This window comes from Rhipicephalus microplus, chromosome X (genome assembly GCF_043290135.1).
Source record: "Rhipicephalus microplus isolate Deutch F79 chromosome X, USDA_Rmic, whole genome shotgun sequence".
In the NCBI taxonomy this organism is placed as follows: Eukaryota; Metazoa; Arthropoda; class Arachnida; order Ixodida; family Ixodidae; genus Rhipicephalus; species Rhipicephalus microplus.
Window position 1 is genome coordinate 216,225,551 of NC_134710.1, and position 19,175 is coordinate 216,244,725.

At 40.0% G+C, this 19,175-nt stretch overlaps 1 protein-coding gene across 5 annotated transcripts in view; it reads right to left on the bottom strand.

Moving 5' to 3' along the window:
• The window catches only part of LOC119187480 (alanine--glyoxylate aminotransferase 2, mitochondrial), a 103,184-nt gene that overhangs the window by 5,118 nt on the left and 78,891 nt on the right, over positions 1–19,175 (bottom strand). For 4 of the 5 annotated variants that reach the window (XM_075878621.1, XM_075878623.1, XM_075878622.1 and 1 more), the window contains 3 exons: positions 15,868–16,016; positions 12,128–12,316; positions 9,142–9,240 (listed from right to left, as the gene is read on the bottom strand). In XM_075878621.1, the coding sequence (XP_075734736.1) occupies positions 9,142–9,240; positions 12,128–12,316; positions 15,868–16,016 (437 nt within the window). The remainder of the gene's footprint in view (positions 1–9,141; positions 9,241–12,127; positions 12,317–15,867; positions 16,017–19,175) is intronic. The other variant, XM_037435598.2, reaches the window with a different exon arrangement.

Genomic DNA, 19,175 nt, shown 5'->3' on the forward strand with positions numbered 1-19,175 from the left:
GTCGCACAAGAAGCTTAGAAGCAAGAGCACAATTTTTTCCATATTTCTTTGTACCTCTTTTAGTTTTAATCATGTCCAATTATTTCATTAACATTTCGTGTTCTCTACTTGTACCTGTTGTAGAGTATTCTTCTGGAGCATAGTTTGACTAGTAGTTGTTTTTTTTATCGCATGGATTTGTGTTTTTCCTCCTAGTTGATCTTTCCGGTGCCCTTGTTTTAATTAAATGCTTGTTTGTTGTTACTGAAATGTTCATGTCTGCTCTATGAGTTCGTCAGTCAAATCCAAACATCACTGCAGGTGCAACGCTGCACAGGCCGGCCGACCTACACAAATTTGAAATGTGCCACTTAGAGGCCTTTCAGGCGGCACAAGCCGAAGTGTTAAGTGGAAGCCTGCAAGGGCCTCACCGGAAGTGTGTGACACTTATGGCGTACTCCACACGTGATCCAGATTGGCCGCCGAAATCCTGGAGCGAGCACTTGGGTTGCATCAAGCCAGATCTGCGAGTGTAACACTCGAATGCCATGCGTGAGGTTGCTCCGGACGTTGTTCATGCATACGTCACTAAACCGGTGTCGAAAACTTCCTCAATGTAGTCGATTATCTTCGGCTTGCACACGTCGAACCAAGAAACATTTCCTTATACATAATTTTGTATAGGACGTATGGCTCGTCGTCATGGCTACTGCTACTTATGCTCTCGCTGTCGCTCAAAGCGAGAAGCAAACCAGCAGCAGCTTGTTCGAATGGCTAAAATATTCCGGGTAGAATAGAGAACAATAAGTGCGTTGAGCTATAGTGCCTAAAATATTCTAGGCACTATAGTCTAGCAAAGTCAAACGACGCCATTTTATAAATGTAAACAGGTGCATGGGGTGACTAGACACCGCCTCATAAAATGCAGAAGACAACCTAGCTGTCATTGAGCTGCCTGACAATACCGGAAATGACGGCACGCAGTCTCAGAGCTCTGGCGAAATTCGTCTCTGCAAGACTGAGCACATGGAACTCTCTGTCGCAGAGTGGGTTGCTCCGAATCTACCAGTGGAAAACGCAAACTTGCTCCGAATCTACCAGCGGAATGCATATTCTCGGCCACAGAGCAAAAAAACTTGCTCCCGCTCGACGAGTGGAATTCGGCATTATAAATATGAATATAAATACACATACAAGAGGTCTAAAAATGCTCTGTAAATACACATACAGTAGAATCACGATAATTCGAACTCTGATTATTCATACTTTTGGTTCATTCAAATAAAATTCAATTTTTTGGTTGGCCCTCTATTCTTTCCATGTATTTAAAAGCCTTTTAATTCAAACTCCATCATTTTTGCAGTTCCATACCAGAAAATATCTGCTGCTTTCGTACTATCAATTAACAATTTGTGGGCTTATATAATCCTAGCAGTCTAAAAATTAAAAATGAGCGCATCAGGCCTTCAAAGAAAAAGGCTTTGCTAGTAAACTAATGTTGTAAACGAAGCACACACGAGGGTGATGTTTTTCAACAGGTATAGAGAGCTTTGTGCTGAAGGTACATTTAGCAAAGAAGCAGGTGGCAAATCACAATTTATTTAAAAGGTCTGATCAGTAATAAATGGCCAATAAACTTGTGGACCTTGCATTTCTGCTTTCTGTGCATTGGGTGTCGTTAGGGTTTAAAAAAGCTTAAAAAAATTCAAATGTGATAAAATCAACGTGACGTCTTGCCCAGAGCCATATATCTGATAACTCCTGATAATTCAAACTTCTTTATAATTCCAACAAAATTCAGAGGTTCCTTGGAGTTTGAATTAATGAGAGTCGACTGTCTAGACTTTACTAGCTCGTGTTGTCATGTCAGCAGTCAATGTGGAGGTCAGACTGTGAAATGGTTCATAAATGCGTATTGTGCCTGGGCAAATTCACAACATGTGATGCACATATTATCTTCTGCCAAGGTCATACAGTTAGGCTACACAGCCCAACTGTATGACTTAGGAGAGATGTTCTAAGAACAAAACTCATAAGTTCGTCACTTTATCAAAGAAAGTGTTGAAAAAGTCTGACAATAAGGTGTCTGTGGATGGGTGTTGTTATTATTTATTTCTTTATTTTATTTTATACATACTGAGGACACGAAGTCCATGCAGGGTAGGTAGAACAGAAAAGGTTAACAAAAGTAGAACAATTTTGTAAGTTGAACTATACAGCTCTGAACGCATAATGTGGAAAATATAGCAAACATATTATTACAGGTATAGAAAGCTACCTCAGGCACAGCCGCCAAAATCACACAGAAGGAATGAAGACAACGATGTTGTGGGGTTGTGTCTAGGCTGCCCTATTGTCCTGGATCCTTGCACGCTCTGTGCAGTGTTAGCCCAACCGGCGTTAACTTATTAAATACTCCCCTTACATATTTTTGGTGGAAGTGCTGGGTAATATCCCGACTATGGATCTCCGTAGCGGACGTCACGTTCGTCAAGCCACGATGCTTGAAGACAGTGCGCTGTTCATCCAGTCCACGCCTGCTACGTCACCTGTGATTTCTTGCCATCTTCTGGGTCCTGGTACATTTTGCGGCACCGACACAACTGGCCAACATAATTTTTTACCTACGAGGTACTGCAGGTGCCTGGTACGAGATGCTAAAGAAGACCTGACGAGTTGGGACATGTGCAAGCAGAAGCTCCGCGACTTGTTGGGCCTGTTAGTTGCTTGACAAATGGCAGTCAGGCAGGAACTTGCGTCACGAGATCAATCTTCCACCGAGTTGTACGTCACCTATATCCAACCCCTGCTCGCCTTGTGCCAGAAGGCCGACAAAGACATGACAGAACTATACAAGGTCAGCAATGTGTTGAAGGGCATAGCTGACGATGCTTTCAACATTCTAATCTGCAAGAACTGTACCACCATTGGCTCAATTGTCAGTGAATGTCGGCGGTTCGAACAAGCCAAAAACAGGAGAATCACTCAAAGCTTCACTCGACTCCCGAACACCACTGCGACTTCTTGCGAAGATTCTGTGGTGTCACATCTATTCGTAAATTCTCCCAACATCACAAGGATTGTCCGCCAAGAGCTGGAAGCCATGGCTCCTTTCGATTATCAGACACTGTGCCAGACAACTTGGCCACAATATTGCTTATTCAAGCTGTTGTGCGACAAGAGTTTGCTAACATGGGCGTCTTAATTCTCCAAAACTTCAGCCACACCCTACAGCCCATAAATCCTACCGCTCATAATGCTGACTACTATGCCGCCCCACTTGTTGCTGCTGCCACATCGGTTCCGCGGTTTTCGTCATGCTACCGAAATCGATCTGAGTGGCGCACACAAGATGATCGACTGATATGCTTCTCTTGCTATCGTGTTGGCCACATTTCGCTCCACTGCCACAACAGATGGTCTTCCCAGCAACATTTTCTAGATGACCACCGACAGGATCGTGGGCAGTATTCGCCACCTCGTTTTGCCGATACTACCTTCAGGACCTCCCACCTAGCTATTGTACACTACGCTCCGAACCATCCTACAATGATGCCGCCGCCCAGAGAACCCAGTCCAGTCACTCGCCGTTGCCTCAGGGCCGCCAGTCCCGCTCCTCTCAATGCCGTTGCCCTCCGTCACTGCCATATTATGGGCAGTTCTCGGGAAACTAACAGATGCAGCTCCTGGAGGTTGCGCTGCATTGATAACTCAGACCGAAAAACCATTAATGACCACTAATTCCAAACGAAAAATACTTGGTGTTCTCATCGATGCCTTGAAAGTTGCAGCTCTAAGAGACACTGGTGCCCACATATCTGTTATGAGTTCATGTCTTTGATCCTGCCTAAAATAAGTTCTTATTCCTGCTATGCTTTCGACTGTGCGAGTAGCCAACGGCAGCCGAACATTAGTTATTGGTATGTGCACTGCCCGCATCATTGTTGCCGGCCTTGACACTTCAGTTCTCTTCGCTGTTATAGATGATTGCCCACATGACATAATTCTTGGCACTGACTTCTTGACTGTGCACTCAGCCCTCATTGATAGTTCAACCGGCACTTTACGGCTAGAATTGCCTTTGTACTCTGACGTCCCTCCTGCAACTCGCACAAGGCTACGGCCCGTGGAGTGTCTACGATTACCGCCCCAGGCCACTCTGTACCTTTCTATGTCGCCATTCCCACCTGTTCCTGTAGGCGACTATCTGGCAGCTCCACTTATTGACCTGACCCCTTCGTGGAACATCATACTTTCTCATACTGTAGTGAGGATTAGCGACAATAAGACGCTTCTCCCTGTCCTCAACTTCGCTAGCCATAAAGTGGAAACTCTCAACTCTGGAGCAATGTGCAATTTCATCTTTTATTCCTGACATCAAGACCGTAGCCGTACCTGCCACAGCCGCGCAGAATAGAGCTTTCCAGGACAAAATGATATCAAACGACCTGTCGCCGTCCCAAGTTGAAGCGCTTTGTAATCTTCTATTTTTTTTATTTCGACGACTGTTCCTAGGGCCGCACAAGAGTCGTAACTCACCCTATCGACACTGGTGACGCCAGTCCCCTTCATAAGTGTCCTTACCGTGTGTCTCATTCAAAGCACCAAATAATCCAAAAGGAGATAGAGAAAATGCTTGACAAAGACGTCATTGAGGCTTCATCCAGTCCTTGGGCACCACCTGTTCTGCTTATTAAAAAAAAGGACACCTGGCGGTTCTGCACCAACCATCGCATCGCAATTGCATAACCAAGAAGGATGTCTATCCTCTACCTCGAATTGATGATGCTTTCGATTGTCTCCATGGTGCCAAGTATTTCTCTTCACTGGACCTATGATCTGGATATTGGCAAATTTCAGTCAATGACCATCATCGCTAGGAGACAGCATTTATTACACCCGACAGGCTTTATCAATTTAAGATCATGCCTTTTGGGTTGTGCAATGCACCTGCAGCTTTTCAACGCATGATGAACTCCCTCCTTTGTGGTTTTAAATGGTTGACATGCCTGTGCTATCTAGACAATGTCATTGTTTTCTAGCCAACCTTTGAAAGCCGTTTTCCATGTCTGTCGGCCATTTTTGACATTTTTTTTGCTGTGCTGGCCTCCAGCTTAATGCGTCGAAGTGCACCTTTGGATGCCGCCAGATCAGACTACTTGGCCACCTTGTTGACGCTACTGGTGTACGACCCGACCCTGACAAAGCCCGTGCTGTACGTGAGTTCCCGATCCCACATTCCACGCAAGAATTCCGCAGCTTTTTGGGGCTCTGCTCATATTTCCGCCGTTTTGTCATCAACTTCACAGAAATTGCTTGGCTTCTCATGGATGCTTTCAGAAAGAACGTGACTTTTTTCTGGCATGAAGACCAAGAACATTCATTTGCATCACTAATTTTTGCACTCACATCACCACCTGTGTTGGCTCATTTTGACCCAGCTGCTTGAACGGAGCCTCTTATCGACACAAGTGGCCATGGCATAGGGGCAATACTCGCTCAAATGCAGAACAGCGCAAACCGTGTCGTAGCGTACACTAGCCGCCTACTTTCTCAGTCGGAAAGGAAAGGAGGATTGCTGAGCAGGAGTGCCAGGCTCTTGTCTGAGATATAGCGAAGTTCTGTTCATATCTATTTGGATGCCCGTTCGCAGTCATCACAGACCATCATGCGCTCTGTTGGCTGTCAGCGCTTAAGGATTATACAGGAAGACAATATTTTCAAGTAAACTATTTTAAACAGTTCAAGTGTGAAAAGTACAAAGTAAAATGATACAGTGTTTACATGGGTTAGTTAGTCCGGTCATTAATGGGGCGTCGAAAAAAAGAGTATTGAATAGGTTCGTTGAAACAAAATAGGGGGTAGAGCATTTGGATGATTTTGGCGAGTAGGCCTTGTCAATAGTGGACCTAAATATGCTGCCGGATCAAGTGTGAGTTAGTAACTGTGAAAAAAAGTCGTCAAAATTTTTTTTTATGTGATTCAAGAGTTGAAATACCATTCAACTGCATTAGTTCACTTGGTGAGTCAAATATATAAAGCATATGGCAAATAAACCGGATAGCCTGTGTTTGGATTCGTTTACGTTTCTTAAAGGAGTACTGACGCAAAAATATTTTATGGCCGAGAGATAGCCTGTGTTTGGATTCGTTTACGTTTCTTAAAGGAGTACTGACGCAAAAATATTTTATGGCCGAGATAGCCTGCGGTATCGATTCTCATGAACATGCATATCATCATCATCATCATCAGCCTGACTATGTCCACTGCAGGACAAAGGCCTCTCCCATGTTCCGCCAGTTAACCCGGTCCTGTGCTTGCTGCTGCCAATTTATACCCGCAAACTTCTTAATCTCATTTGCCCACCAAACCTTCTGTCTCTCCCTAACCCGCTTGTCTTCTCTGGGAATCCAGTTAGTTATCCTTGACCAGTGGCTATGACCATGACCAGCGGTTATCCTGTCTACATGCCCGACCCATGTCCATTTCCTCTTCTTGATTTCAACTATGATATCCTTGACCCCCGTTTGTTCCCTAATCCACCCTGCTCTCTTCTTGTTTCTTAAGGTTACACCTACCGTTTTTCTTCCCATTGCTCACTGCGTCATCCTCAATTTACTCAATTTAAGCTGAACCCTCTTTGTAAGTCTCCAGGTTTCTGCTCCGTAGCTAAGTACCGGCAAGATAAAGCTGTTATATACCTTTCTCTTGAGCATGCATATATCATCAGCAAAATATCAACAGCAAATATAGCTTTGAAGGTATTTCAAATTAATTTTGAAGTTTGCATAGTTGACATAGTTGAGTGTTGCACCTGCTAGGTGGTTTTAGTTGCACCCCTGTCATTTTTGAAACAGAAAATGACACTGGTTAGACATAATGAGCCTGTAACCAATTTTCTGTGGCACATTGCAGAAAACAATGTGTTGTGTTATGACTAACAGGCTTCCAGGAACACATCGCAGCAAAAAAATGTGAGGCCAAATTTTTGTGTCAGTACCCCTCTAACGTTACATTGTTTGTAGGCCTCCCATGCAATGCAGGCATACTCGAGCTTTGGCAGAATTAAGTATCAATACATGAGAAGTTTAACAGAGGCTTAAGCATGACTAAGTTTGTATTTTTGTAAGCACAGTTTTCAGAAGGCGGGAGAAGATCTGTTTCGCACATGAAGGTACAAGGACAGATTATTATAAATGGTGACAACTCACTATTTATAGTTAAAGACTTCTTTAAGTACAGAAGAGTCCAACATATAATTATAATATAAAGATGCTTTCTTTCAAGAAATTGGTAAAGAAACACTTTTTTCAACTTTCAAGGTAATCTCCCAATGGGGGCACCATTGGAAAATTTAACAGAGGCTTTCATTTAGGTCATCTTGGTCACTAACACAGCTGATTTTTTTAGACAATGCAGAGTCGTCTACAAATAGTCTTATTTAGACAATCGGTATAACAGCATCAACAAGGTCATTGACGTACAGAAGGAACACCAAAGGACCCAATACACTACTGTGGTACCCCAGAAGTGACTGGCAGAGAGGCCCAGAAGTGACTCGAGACAGGCCACCTATATCCATGAACTGCTCACGATTTTTTAGGTATTTATTTCAGGAATATCATATTTTCTTAGCTTAAATATTACTTTAGAATGTGGTACCTTATCAAAAGCTTTACTAAAATCTAAAAAAAATTAAATCAATCTGATTATTATTGTCAACAGCAGAAGAAAAAGTGTGAATGACTGAGACTAGTTGTGCAACTGCGCAATAGCCCTTTCTGAAACCATGTTGAGACCTAGTTAGAATTTTTTTGTGGTCAAGAAAACTCATTTGGGGCTTTTGCACTAACATGTTCAATTAATTTACACCAAGAAGATGTCAGTGATATGGGACGATAGTTTTATAAACAGAGAAAATCACCTTTTTTTTCGAAAATGGGCATTACACAGGCTATCCTCTAGTCTTTCGGCAAACTCGAACGCGATAAGGAAACATGAGATATAATGACCATGTAGTTTGCTAGAGGTTCGACACATTGGCAAAGAAAAGGCTCTGCAATATTGTTGGACCCAGACGAAGCTTTAATTATCAAGTTAAGTAGCATTGATAGCACGCCGAGGTGACTAACAAAATTAGAAAATTTTGTCGACTGGGGCAGTGGCGAAGCTGTCAGCTGCAACAAAAATAAAGTGTTGAAATATACATTGAAATGTTCAGCAATGCCTCTTTTTTCATTAATAATAATGCGATTAGTATCGGTCTGTAACAGTGTTTCTGTAACAGTGTTTTTTTTCTCAATCAAGTAATTCCAAAGCTTAGTCGGGTCGGTTTTAATAAAGTTTAGTAGAGTTGTACTGAAATACTGTTCTTTTGAATAATGCAATGCATTTGTAAAGCTTCCGTTAACTTCTGCTATCATGTGCTTCACTGTCTATCGCACTGATGAACGTAAGACATTTAGACAAAGTGAATACAATGGCAACATCCAGCAAGGAGTGGGCAAGCTATGTTCATGTCAATCCTTCACTTGTGATGTGTGCATTGAACCAATAAATTCTAATACAGTAGACTCCTATTAAATAAAACCTGAAGGGACCAGGAAAACGTGTTTCATTTACCAAGAGTTCCATTTACTGAGAGATCAACAGGAGTGCAGAATTCAGATACAAAACCAATAATATTAGAGGCAGTTCCATTTAAGCAGCAATTTCTTTAAGAGAGTTTCGTTTACAGGGAACCTGCTGTACACAATATCTGATGTTCAGAAGAGACACTTACAGCAGTGTGCTTTGCTGGCACTTAAGGAGGCAGAAAATGAGCATCATAAAATGAGGGACATTACTTATAGTGCAAGTACATAGGCAAAAATTGTTTCATTAGAAGCAGCCAAACAGCCTTGCCTTTAAGAATGAAATAGGAAGCTGAGACACAAACGATCAAGCAATGCAGACAGAACATGCAATACCTGACAAGAGCTATGGACAGGCGCTACAACACAGACATGGACAGAATCACAGAGGTGTATGCATGCATTAGGAAATTTAATATAGTATATCGAAATGTTACGGTTATGGTTAAGAGTACTATGGTATAGAGTGTCCAGAATCTTGCTAAAGTAATCACAATATTAATGGACACTATCAGGTTGTCCCACTTACATGCCCATGCTGACCACCCTTGCCAATAAGAAGGCCCATTTCACGGCAGTCCTCAAGGATGGCATTTACTTTCATTGCTGCAAGAGGCACTTTTGTTTCCTGCAAAGCAGAGAGAATACAATTTCTTTAATATTTGAGTGATAACTATAAACCTGCAAAATTGGAACACTGAGACTTGACCACAAAATGATGCCATCATTCTTTAAATGCACCTAATGCCTATGTATTTATAAATATGATACATATTGTATTTTCCTGTTAGTGCATCAATGTTCAGAAAGCAAGTTGTATTGTATGAAGTTATGGAATAAATTTTCTACATGACAAAAATGATCTCCACGCTCTATCAGTCAATAGCAAAATTAAGTTATACAATATGCAGGTGCTTAGAAGAACAAAAAAAAGGACAGTTCAAATAGAACATTTGCATTTAGGTCGGTATTCTCTCTTTGTTTAAAACTTGCAAGACCTAGATGTGTATGACCATGAGAAAAAACGAGGGCATTAGCATACACCTGCAGGCAATTGACTTTGTAATACAGCACCTTAGAATATGTCTAAGCCAGACACAAGCAAGGCTATTTGAAAATGGGTTAAGAGATATGTGGGGGAAACTAACAGTGTATGGCCAGTTGTCACCGAACACAATGTTTTGGGACCAGCTATTAACTTTGTACAAACTACCTAAGTTCATAAAGGCTTGCATGACTGCATATGCTCAAATGTAAAATTGCACAATCTATTTGAAAACATTAGTTTAAAGTTTCGAGCCCTACATTTCTTCTAGTAACTTTTTCTGTTTCAAATTTGAGCCACAAAATTCAATCTAAAGTACAGGTGAATAAAGCTTTATGCAGATGACAGCAATATTCTCAAGTGGTTTTCAAGAAGTATCACTACTTGATGGCCCCATGAAAGTGACAAGCGTTCAGTGTAACAATAGTCAATAAGCATTGTTGTTATTATTAATATTTTTCTTGGCTTCAGTTATACTTCCCATAGCCACCAGAGTTCATTATGCACTGATCTAGCACACAGCATCATGTAGCTGCTCATAGCAGCAGCCAACTGCTACACTATCACAGTATACTTGCTTGCAGTCACTAAGTAGAAGTAGTTCTAAGTCTTTTTAGAGAGTGCTGCTATTGTACATACAAAGGTGCACAGCTTACTCTTGCCTCACGTGCATGTTTGTATTTTGTGGCACAACTTTTACACATGGAAATAACTAGGAAAAAAACATAGTGAGCTGAAACCTGCTATGGGTTTTTAATGTGATGCATGATCTAAGATATGCACATCTGCAATTATACAAATATTTATTTGGGTAATTAGACCAATTAGTTAACCAATTTTAACAGAAAAAATGCCTGGCTTGTACAAAGTGTCTGCTAACAAAGAACTGTTGGTATCATTGTATCATCTGGCATGCACTGTATATCACAATCAGTCAAATTTAACATCACATTGCTTAGCATGTGAGAGTAAGCTAACCTTTGATTCTACATAAATTCACTGGAGGAATGAAGAAACTGCCTCACGTACAAGGATCATTAAAGGCAATTCTAATGCATAAGTGAGGCACTAGTATCATTAAATAGCAAACAAATGAATTTCTTGGATGAATAGTCTCATTAATATGTTGTCCCCATGTTAGCTAGTTTTTTTTATTTTTGAGCCTTGAGGGCACTGATACTATGTTATATTGCTTTGTGTATGGCTGCTCATTTTCTTTATATATGTAGCTTATAACAAATAAACCTTTAGCCTAATGTTGATGCTCTTGCTGAACGTTCCTTTCTTAGTACTTGGTGTCTTCACGCTTTTAGTAAAATATACATACTGTATATGTCAACATAAAATGTTATGCAACTTCATGTGCCTTTGCTACATTTTTAAGGACATTACGTGAATGAGTGTCCACAGCCAGGATCCTTAGTTTTTGTTTCATTTCTCATTTGTCGTGGTTGTTTCCTCATATGCACTATCAGAAATGGAGGTAGTGAATCAGTATTAACCATGCTAGTCACCAGCCAGTAATGCATGGAAGCTATGCCATTCTGCTCCTGTCATATGCATGTGCGACGCAGATAATCCAGCGTGTGCACATCTCGCAGTTGGCTGGGCAAATTACAGTAAACAACCAAAAAAACATTAATACCGCTGGTTACTTTGTATATTGTGTGCCTCCAATATAGAGTACTTGAAAACACCCACACAAGCAGCTGAGGAAAGCATAGAGGAAATGAAGCTTTTTTATGGCACTGCATAATTAATTAAATACACAAATATGGACATGTAGAATTATTATCTATAACTACTTTGGTCATTAATTATGATGTTTGTGAAGACATGAAATTTCCAATTATTCATTTTAAGGCCCTGGATACTTCGTTGCAATAAAGCAAAAGGGTAAGAAATTTCTTTGTACATATTCTAGAAGGCTAGGATAATTTAAAAAGTAATGAAATATTAATTTTTATCTGTAGTTAACTATATAGTATTTGCACATTAAAATAATTAATTTACTGACTACATGCACAAGGTAATCATTGGCTGCAAGCATTATGAGAAATGAAAAAATAAACTCACCTCATTGGTTAACAATCTAACCCAAATACGTGAACATTTTCGTATTTCACCTCAATCAAGAATGTAAGCACTGCAACTGTAAATCATCCAACTTTGTGCTCAGCAGTAAATTCTATAGCCACTCTAGTGGGACGGTTTTTTCAACGACTGTGCATTTTATGTCTGTTCTAAAATAATATGCACTGCATTTGGCACCTTGAAAAATCTTAAACTTCAATGTTCACAAAGTCAACATTTACTTGAATTTCATAATTTCACTCGTGATCTGTTCCCCTGTTAAGACAGAGCATTTATTTTTTTTTATCTGATCATCTAGCTGAAAGTACTACTGCTCAGCTATACAGCACTGATACATGATCAGTGTTTTTGTTTTTAGTAAAGCATCGTAACTTACCTTTCTCTCGACAAGTTCCATGCCGATCATGAGCCCCTTGCCTCGGACATCACCGACCACCGGATATTCTTTTCTCAGTGACTCTAAGGCGTGCAGTAGTCGAGTTCCAGTCACATGACTATTTTCCATGCAGCCATCTTCATCTAAAACCTGAAGGTCAAAGACAAGCTCAATTGGTATTACAGGCAGCTGTGGAAAGAAAGGAATCTTGTATTTAATATAAGGCATACAGTTTGTAATATACATTCATACCACATTGCGTTTGTATTTACTGAGAAGTTCAGTGTAAATATCCAAAAGGCAGTACTTATGGGAATAGGTGCGAGGGCACCTGATATCAAATAAGGCTCCCCAGATTTGCTAGAGAACTGGTGGAATCTCCTCCAAGTAAACTACACAAATAATTACTTCATGCAAAGGAAAAGAATAAATGAAAAGGCAGTGAAGCAAATTAGTCGTAAATATTTACAACATAAACAATGCATCCAGAGATGTTCTTTGAGTGAAGTGTGTACCTGCTCGCACCATAAAATATTTTAATGGTAAAAGTGAAAAGCCAACAGGCCTGCACGAAATGTGCAGCACAGTCTCAGCGAAAGCTAGAAGAGTGGTCTTTCTAAGCCTTCTTTAAAACCTCTTTGCACAACTGCTACAAGTGCATTTGGGTACCCACTATGCCATACATTATCATAATTTTTGTTTAGTAGGGAGGTATTTATTATGCCATCCTTCGTCATTTTTCGGAGAAGCGTGGTATCCGCTGCAAACTTGCTAGGAATTTTGTGAAAATTTTTCAATCTGCGGCTGACGACAATGAAGAGTTATGCCTGAGGCTTTTGTAATACTTTGGCGCATTCAACAAGCGACCCGTTACGCAATTTGCATTGTATGACACCTGGTTGTTTCTTTGTTATGCTAAAATATTTTATTACTCATATCAACGCGATTGCTTTTTCAACATGAAGCCTGCCTAGGATCAGTTTGCTACGGAGTTCCAAGCACCAACATGGCTCAGTGATAGAATACTGGACTGGCATGCAAGCGACCCGGATTCGAACCCACTTGTGTCTGTGGTGTGTTTTTTTTTTTATTTTGCACGATAGTGGTTACAGACACCTGCGGTGGCAGCGGACAACTACGGCGCACGCAACCCTTGTTGTGATCTCATAACAGCTTTTGCTGTAAAACTTAGAGAATGCTTGACTTTATCCATGAAGGGTAGAAATACATTAACATAATCCGGCCTCATGCGCATTGCCTTCTACCATGCCATGAGGAAAGGAACGTTTGTGCGCATAACATTGGCCGTTTAAAACTATCCCGAAATCTCTACTGGATGTACAGTTGCTCTGTGCGTACTATGCCATAATTCTTTCTTCTGCGAGCCGACAAAGTGCCCACTGCGCTGTAAGGTGCCACGTGCACTTGTATAGCTGTACACATTGTAATGGGTGGATAGCTTCAAACCACCCACTCATTGCACAATGCACATTTCATGACGTTGGTCTGGTTCTAGGATTGTGTTATGCAATATCACATGCGCGCTAAAGGGACACTAAAGTGAAACAATTAATTGGCTCAGGTTGATAAAGTGTTCTCTGAGAGCTTTAATGTCATTAATCTTACCATCATAGGTTCATAATAAAAGAGAAAATCAAAGCCAAAGTACCATTCTTATATTTCACACCGAAATGTGCATGCATGACACCACGAATTTCGAAGTATATTTGTAGTATTTCGCAGACATTGGCTTGACGAGATTTCCCAAAACTTGGTATGTTACGTCTCTAGCCCTATCAGCAGACATTGTCCTTAATTTTTACTTATTAGGAGCTACGTAAGCTTTAGTAGACACTATCAAAATTTATGATGTTACGCCATTTAGAGCAGGAATTTCAAGCTGCCATCGCCACCCGCATTTTCTTTTTACCAAGCATCTTCTCATGGGGAGCATCATGATTTTGAAATTATGAAGGGGTAGTTTGCTAATAACAAAAAAATTATTTGCTTCTTTAGTGTTCCTTTAAAGAGACTCCTTTCACTATATATATATTTTTTTCATAGCAGTTTCAAGCAGTGACGTGACTCTGTGATAGAACACTGGCTTGCCGTGCAGATGGCCTCTGTTCGATTTTCACTTCTAACTGGAAATTTTTATCATTTATTTTATGTGCATCTTTCTCAATTTCTTGGTCACAGACAAGATGATGATGTTTCGCTCAGAACTAGCGATGCGGACGCCAGAATTTCTTTGAAACAAGCTCTTTAATGCTACTGTAATAATACCACCTTCAGACAGTGTAAACAATATCAAGCACATTCTTTTATCATCACCTGTGGTAAGAGATAGTGTAAAAACATGAAGTGGTGCAAATTTTCATGCACAGTTACTTGTACAATGTTTTTAGGTAAACCCATATGCATGTAATGAATTACATATAATAGATGGCTGCAATAAATTACACTTTAAGCTGTTTTACAATGAATCAGTTACTTTTTTACTCTGTAACATTGTAATTCTATTATTTTCAGTAACTAATTGCAAGCAATCAGCTAATTACTGGCAACACGGTACTCAGCACTTAATCTAACCAAGAACTATACAATGTCTGCACTCGTGCCACCAGCAGCCTAATGATTGTTAATTTTTGGAAAAGCCAACCCATGCTCCGTATCTGTTTCCTAATCTTAACACTCCACCACTTGGTGGCTAAATGTGAACTGGCATTGCTATAGTTGGACCACTACACATATATTTTAGCTCTAGCAGGAGCACCTCTCAGAGGTAGTCAGAGATGTAGCAAGTGTAGTACATTTCACTTTGTAAAAGACCCAGACACAAGCATTTAGTCTCTAACCACATTTCTGTGCATAAGGTATTCGTATACGTTATAACAATTCCCTCTCCTGCACACACACATAGACAGGTTTCAGTGTTAGTACAATGCTTTAAAAAATCTGAGAGGATGACTGACCAAAAGATTTTATGAGCAATTACTAGTGATGATAAATAAGGTGTAAATGACAGCATAGGGCAGAGTGAAGTAGCCAAGTTAGCTCAGTATAATTACTGTATTTCTGCAGTGTTAATAAATGTCTACAGGAAAGCAAGATGGAAGTAATTGATGACTTTTCAGCAATTCCTCAATTTAATCAGTAACTGCAATCGATCACATATTTTCATACAAGGTAGTAATTTTTACAAAAGGACAAGTCTTTGACTAGTCCAAACGTTGGCTTTAAGGACATCCACTGTTCAGCAATATTTTAATGATTTCAAATCTCCATCTTTCCAAAAAATTCTGTTTTCATGGGAAGCTATGGCACACTTTGTTGTTGAAACATCAAAACCTCATTGAACAAAATGAGCAATGCAATAATGTTTTCCAATGCAAGTATGACTTTATTATATCAATATTTGACTTCAAATGTATTGCTGGTTTGAAAAAACAACAGCCTGGTACTGCTACCGTCTAGAAAAGTTGCAGATCAATAGTAGTAATCACCGCCTATACGAACCTCAGAATTTATCTGTTCAGCTCAAACAAAATATTTTACAGCATCTCACTTCCACCTGATTTTTTTCAATACTGTTAATAAGAAAAACACCTGTATATTTATACAAACTAGTGAACTAGGAGGCCTAGGTTAGCTGTACATCAGCTGCCTAAGAAGTCCACAGAAATGTGAAAGTTAAGCTTTAACAGAAGCATAGAAATAATGACACTTAGGTAACTGACATCAATAACAGCTGACCCAACAGCAGTGGCTACAGGGTTGCCACCAAATGTGTTGAAAAAGCTAGCTGCATCCAAGGCTTTGGCAATTTCAGGTGTTGTGACGACTGCAGCTAGTGGAAAGCCATTGCCAATGCCTTTTGCCATGGTCACTGAAACAATTTTAAGAAAATAAATTTGAGAGCATCAAGTAACAAGCATATTTAAGAACTGTTTCATCCTATGACATACTTGCATTATTGGTCAAACAGTTTGACACATGTGTTGCATACTCCAATTAAAAAATATAAGCCTTGTTTTGTTTTTGTTATTTTTTTTCTCAAAACATTAGAAAATTTAGCATTAGATTAATTTAAAGACATAAGCCTAGCATAAATAGGATCTTCAGAAGTAAACATATCAGCATTTCTGCATTACTTAATTTGAGTGCCTGTTCTTGCACTCAAGCAAGAAAGTTATTTTGATAACATCAATTTTATAGCAATGCCCATAGCTGTGTGCACAATTAGTGAAGAAGAGTAAAGGACTATCTAGCCTACTGAGCAAAATGAGTGGTAGTTTATACTATAGCTTTTATATTCAGTGGAGGATATATATGACTACTAAAGGCAATCAGCAACAACGTCATGCATTAGTGAACTTGAGAGCATCAGACAGCAGTGTGCTCAAGCTTTGCTATTCCTCATTATTGAGCAGTATTTGCCGAATATTTTGGGGATAGCTCATAAGAAAGTGTCTATAGATGTACACCCTTAGAAAGACATCATTATCACAGCTACTCAAGGCAACAAAAGCTTTCACAAGGTATCCTGGCTTCTTTCAGAGGTTCATTATCCTCGGACATGCACTTGCAGCAATGGGCACATTCATGTTGCTGTCCTCCTAAGCAAGAGTTTCTTACACAGATGGAAAATGCAGCTTATGCTGTGCCACAAAGCAAGGCTTGTTCTAAACATGGCTTGGTATAAAACAGCAATTCCCACACAAACAATGCTTTCTTAGGGCAAAATCTCCGTATCAGCATGTTTACTTGCTTTGACAATAAAAATCATCCCAAAAAACACTCATGGACACTAAATGTTACGCTCTTTGTTCTCTGATAATTAGCATGAATGACATTATCATGGGAGCTTTCACAGGGTGGAGCTAAAGCATAGTTGAAGCTCGAGCTTTATCCAAAGAAATATTTGCCAAGTTCAGTTGAATAGAAGTTCTATTTAGATTATTGCTGAAAATAAATATTTTGTGTGGCTTGTAAGTTTAACCAAAAGCATTAGAGACTGCATCTAGTACTTTACTACTTCTTGTGTGAAAAAAATTTCTTAGACAAAGGATGAAAGAGGCATTGATAATTTGATTGATTGATTGATTGATTGATATGTAGGGTTTAACGTCCCAAAACCACCATATGATTATGAGAGACGCCGTAGTGGAGGGCTTTGCAAATTTTGACCACCTGGGGTGCACCCAAATCTGAGCACACAGGCCTACAACATTTCCGCCGCAGCCGGGATTTGATCCCGCGACCTGCGGATCAGCAGCCGAGTACTTTAGCCACTAGACCACAGCAGCAGGGCAATGAAAGAGGCATAGACAGGTGCAACAAATATGTGTGTGTGCGACAGAACTGAAAAGCCAATGACACAAGTGCTCAGCGTGCTCATGCGCATCAATTAATTAGTCCCCTAGATATAGTGCTTCCTCTAAAAGGGCCATTTCTTTCTTTTTAAACGATATCGAGGTCATGTTTATGCAACTGCCACCTTCAAGTTGCATTTGGGCTGCCTTCAAAACCTCACAAGTATGCTGACCCATGTCATTTGACACAGCAGTGCACTGCTCAAAGAATGGCTTAAACCTACATTAATTTCAATGAATTACTAACTGCAGGTGAGGCAAGAAGTAGTAGAGCGTGGAGTACCAACTAGCTTAAACCCACACCTTGTTATGTCATTACATATTGTCTGAGATTTAAATGAACAGCCCTGACTTTTCAGTGAATGTGGCATGGTTCACCCAGTCTGTACTGCAAAATATCCCACCTTTTGCTTTTTTCCCAGCTCACATGGGATTGATCAAGGGAGCCCCGCCCAATCTCAACAAGTCAGCCCACATAACTGCGCTAGGAGTAGTAGACCATGTAGCTACCGAGGTGGCACTGAGGTTGCAGAGAATTGGAATCCTCCCACCTTATATAGCAAATTCGCAAAACACTTTTCCCTAGGGTGGAGACAGTACCCTACACCACAAAGAAAGTTAAGAAGCAGATTTTCATCTATCCAGTCTGTTGCATTGTGAAAAACATAAAAGTTGTTTTTTTGTTGCCATTGTTGTAATTTTGCGATAGGCCTGTCCACTAGCAGTACCAGACAACTACTATACCTTTTCATTGAATATACCAGCATGGTAGAACAAAGAAAAGAAAATCACGAGTCCTTTGCGCATAGAAACTGACAGTGCATGGCATTATACAGTAGGTAATCACCAGCCCCCTTCCCCTTATGTCATCCCGAAGCTAGCAGCAATAGCCACAACTTCATGTTCCCTCTTACGCTGCACTTTGGTCTATAAGTGTAGTTTACTTATAGATGTTTGCCTGAAAGAAAAGATAAACATGGTCAAGGAAGACAAGTGCTCATTGAATAGGAGCCAGGAAATCATATTTTGCCTTCCATCTTCGCTTTTAGTCTTGGCAACAAGCACACACATACATGTTTTATGGCATTGCTCACAACAGAAACTTTCTTCTGTCCTAACAAAACTTCACAAAACATTTATGAAATGCAGCAGAAATTTGCAGTACATACAGTAGAATTGTACCAAAAATTATGTGAACATGCTAAACAAACAGGCTCATTCTACGTGCACTGTCCCATCCATGGTGCTTGACCAAAATGGTCCTATCTTTAAAAAATTGCAAAAAAGTTACTCACATATGAACATTAGTTTCACAGTATTTTCCCTAAACTCGTTGAGCAGCAGAATTTTTTCGGCACGTGAGGGCCTTTTGAATTTCACGAAATGGTGTAAAACCAGGTGAAAATATTTTGTTAAAATATACTATATTGCACATTGTTTCAAAATTTTCGTTTCTTCATTGTTTGAGCATTATGCTTTCATTATAAGACACTTTCACAAATTAACTTTACATTTTAGCTCCTTAGCACCGAGATAAATTTGAGCAATTTATAGCATTATGGGAAATTTTTTTACTAAAACGGTCCTAGACCAGAAGATTAATTTACTTTTATAAAACTCTCTTCCTTAAATCATACTACTTCTGAAATTTTAGTTTTGCCAATGTGCAGCCA